The 2,500-nt window shown below is 51.4% G+C and overlaps 1 protein-coding gene across 1 annotated transcript in view; it reads left to right on the top strand.

Moving 5' to 3' along the window:
* Window positions 1-2,500, top strand: part of LOC137908681 (cilia- and flagella-associated protein 44) — a 14,024-nt gene that overhangs the window by 9,540 nt on the left and 1,984 nt on the right. The window contains exons 21-27 of the mRNA XM_068753102.1: window positions 28-205; window positions 369-610; window positions 944-961; window positions 1,162-1,264; window positions 1,384-1,587; window positions 1,716-1,957; window positions 2,008-2,072. Of these exons, the coding sequence (XP_068609203.1) occupies window positions 28-205; window positions 369-610; window positions 944-961; window positions 1,162-1,264; window positions 1,384-1,587; window positions 1,716-1,957; window positions 2,008-2,072 (1,052 nt within the window). The remainder of the gene's footprint in view (window positions 1-27; window positions 206-368; window positions 611-943; window positions 962-1,161; window positions 1,265-1,383; window positions 1,588-1,715; window positions 1,958-2,007; window positions 2,073-2,500) is intronic.

Here is a 2,500-nt window from a genome sequence, read left to right as displayed (position 1 = left end):
CAAAACTGGAATGGGTTGTAATGCCAGCTATGCCGAGAAGCCAGGGGACGACTGTGAGGACCCAAAGGATGTCCAGGCTGTCCAAGAGGCCAAAGAGAACCTTGGAGATTTGAAGCTGAAGTCAGATAAAGACTTCACGGTGCCGAAGCACCTGAGGATGAACGCCGAGACGATGGAGGCACGGCTGAGGAGCCTGGAGGAAAAGGTGCACACACAGCACGTTTCCTAGAATCCTGGGAACTGGGAATCTGTTCTCCACCCATTCAACTTGGTCCATGTTGTAGGATTAACCACTATAGCTTAACCATTGACAAGGGGAACATCAGTCGTCCCAGAGCAGGCTGGCGTAACTCCGTCTGCCCCCCCAGATCCACCAGGAGCAGACCAGGATGAACAAACGGATCCTAGCTCTGCGGGACGCAAAGGTTTGCCTGGTGTCTCAGTTGCTCGATCAAGGAGAGCAGTTGCAGAAGATCCAGCAGGGTCTGGCCCCCCATCTCCACCGCCCTCCCCCCGCCCTGCCCGTTATGCTGCCAGAGGAAACCCCAGAGAAGAAGGTGCAGCACAGCGACGATGCTCTGGAGCGGTACCGGTCTCTGAGGGAACAGAGGTACACGCCCAGTTTGAGTTTCATTCTGGACAAAGGCTAAACTGGGACTAACGTAGAGTTGGACTGAGACAAGGCTTTGTGGACTAAGAGACATTTATATTGGGTGAAAAGATAATCAATGAGCTTTCATTTTTGTGTCTCAAACCGCTCTGTCAGAAACGCCTCTGAAGTTCATCGTGCGCACGCGTGCAGTTTCACGCCACCACGGCAAACCTTCACTTTTTTAGCACACACTAAAACATTTTTGCCAATTTTTGCCGGAACATTACCATCAAAACTTTATCCACTCTGTTCTTCTTCTTCTTCTTCGACTTATGCAGGAGCCACAGGTAGAGCGTGGACGAAGGGAGAGTGCATAGCATAGCGTAGAAACATGGGAAAAGGAATATGCGGCTTTTGAGATGACAGGGAAAGATCTGCAGAATGTTTGGATTCGCTTTTGACCCGTTGATTTTCTAGTGTTATCTTTTAGCATGTGCGCAGAAACAACCATCTGAACCTTGGTTCTATGAGTTTACAGTCCTATGATCCCCCTTTGTATTTCCCAACAGCTTGACCATGGAGGAAGAGGAGCAAATCACAAATCGAGAGGAGGAGGTCCTGAAGGACGTGGAGCTCACACTGCAGGACCAGCAGGACAGTCTCCTGGAGCAGGTCTGTCCTTTCATTGTGTTTACGTAAAGGCCGTTATTTATCACAACGAGAATGACTCCTGGGATCTAAAGAGAGCCTCAGAGCAACAACGGCGAGGCAATCACGTTTTAAACCATCAGATGGAGAGTTCCATCTGCCAGTTTGATGCCGAGCTCCAGGTCCTGCATCTCGAGAAGCTGGAACTGGATTGCGAGCTGAAGCAGGCTGAGCTGCGTCGTCTGACGGTCTACCAGGAGCTGCTGATCCATAAGGAGTTCAAGGAGAGGGAGGAGAGCCTGCAGGAGAAGCTCAACCAATGCAATAAGGAGGAGAGCTTCCTCAAGGTGAGCTGCTTTGGAGACGGGGACTATTTCAACCAATCGGCTCCTTCATCTGAGAGCCCAGTTTTATTGCAATGCATCTTTACCTGGATGAAAAAGCGTCAGCACTGCGTCCGGTTTCTCTCTGATAGCGCCGGCTGGAGGAACGTAACAAAGACCTGGAGCTGAAGCAGGCAGAGGGCGCCAGGCTGCAGGGCAAGCAGAAGGCCCTGCTCGCTGCCTTCCAGGGTTTGCTCGGCGAGGACAACGAGTTTGAGAAGTTCCTGACAAAGGTCTTTGAAATGAAGGCGGAAAAAGTGAAGAAGAGGAAGGACACCGGCGACGGTGAGAGGAGGAACACGAGAGAGGGCGGGGCAGGAAGTGCTCACTCAGAGCAGCTGTGTTTGCAGAAGACGAGGAGGACGATGAAGACTTCACTGACAGTGAGGACTATGACAGTGACTTGGATGAGGAAGGAGCTGCCGTGGACTACAAAGTTTGCCCTCCAGGTCAGTACTTTGCTGAAGTATTTGAGTATTGGAATCCTTCAATCATTAGTATATGATAAAGTATAAAGTCGTCCATTCATTTTCATCACTGCTTTTTCTGAAATCCGGGTCACGGGACCTGCTGGAGCCGGTCCCAGCAGTCAACGGGCGACAGGCGGGGCACACCCTGGACAAGTCGCCAGTTCATCGCAGGACCACGCACACCTACGGACAATTTAGTGCAACCAATTCACCTAAGTTGAATGTTTTGGGTGGGGTGAGGAAGCCGGAGAACCCGGAGAGAACCCGCAGAGAACCCACGCAGACACGGGGAGAACGTGCAAACTCCTCGCAGAAAAGTTGGATTTGATCATGTGACCTTCTTTCTTTGAGGCAACAGCGCCATCCACTGCGCCGGCCATGAAGTCGTCCAGTTTTTGGATGTGATT

The sequence above is a fragment of the Brachionichthys hirsutus genome, chromosome 19 (genome assembly GCF_040956055.1).
Source record: "Brachionichthys hirsutus isolate HB-005 chromosome 19, CSIRO-AGI_Bhir_v1, whole genome shotgun sequence".
Classification (NCBI taxonomy): Eukaryota; Metazoa; Chordata; class Actinopteri; order Lophiiformes; family Brachionichthyidae; genus Brachionichthys; species Brachionichthys hirsutus.
The sequence above is the reverse complement of the archived record's forward strand: the minus strand, read 5'-3'. Positions and strand labels throughout refer to the sequence as shown.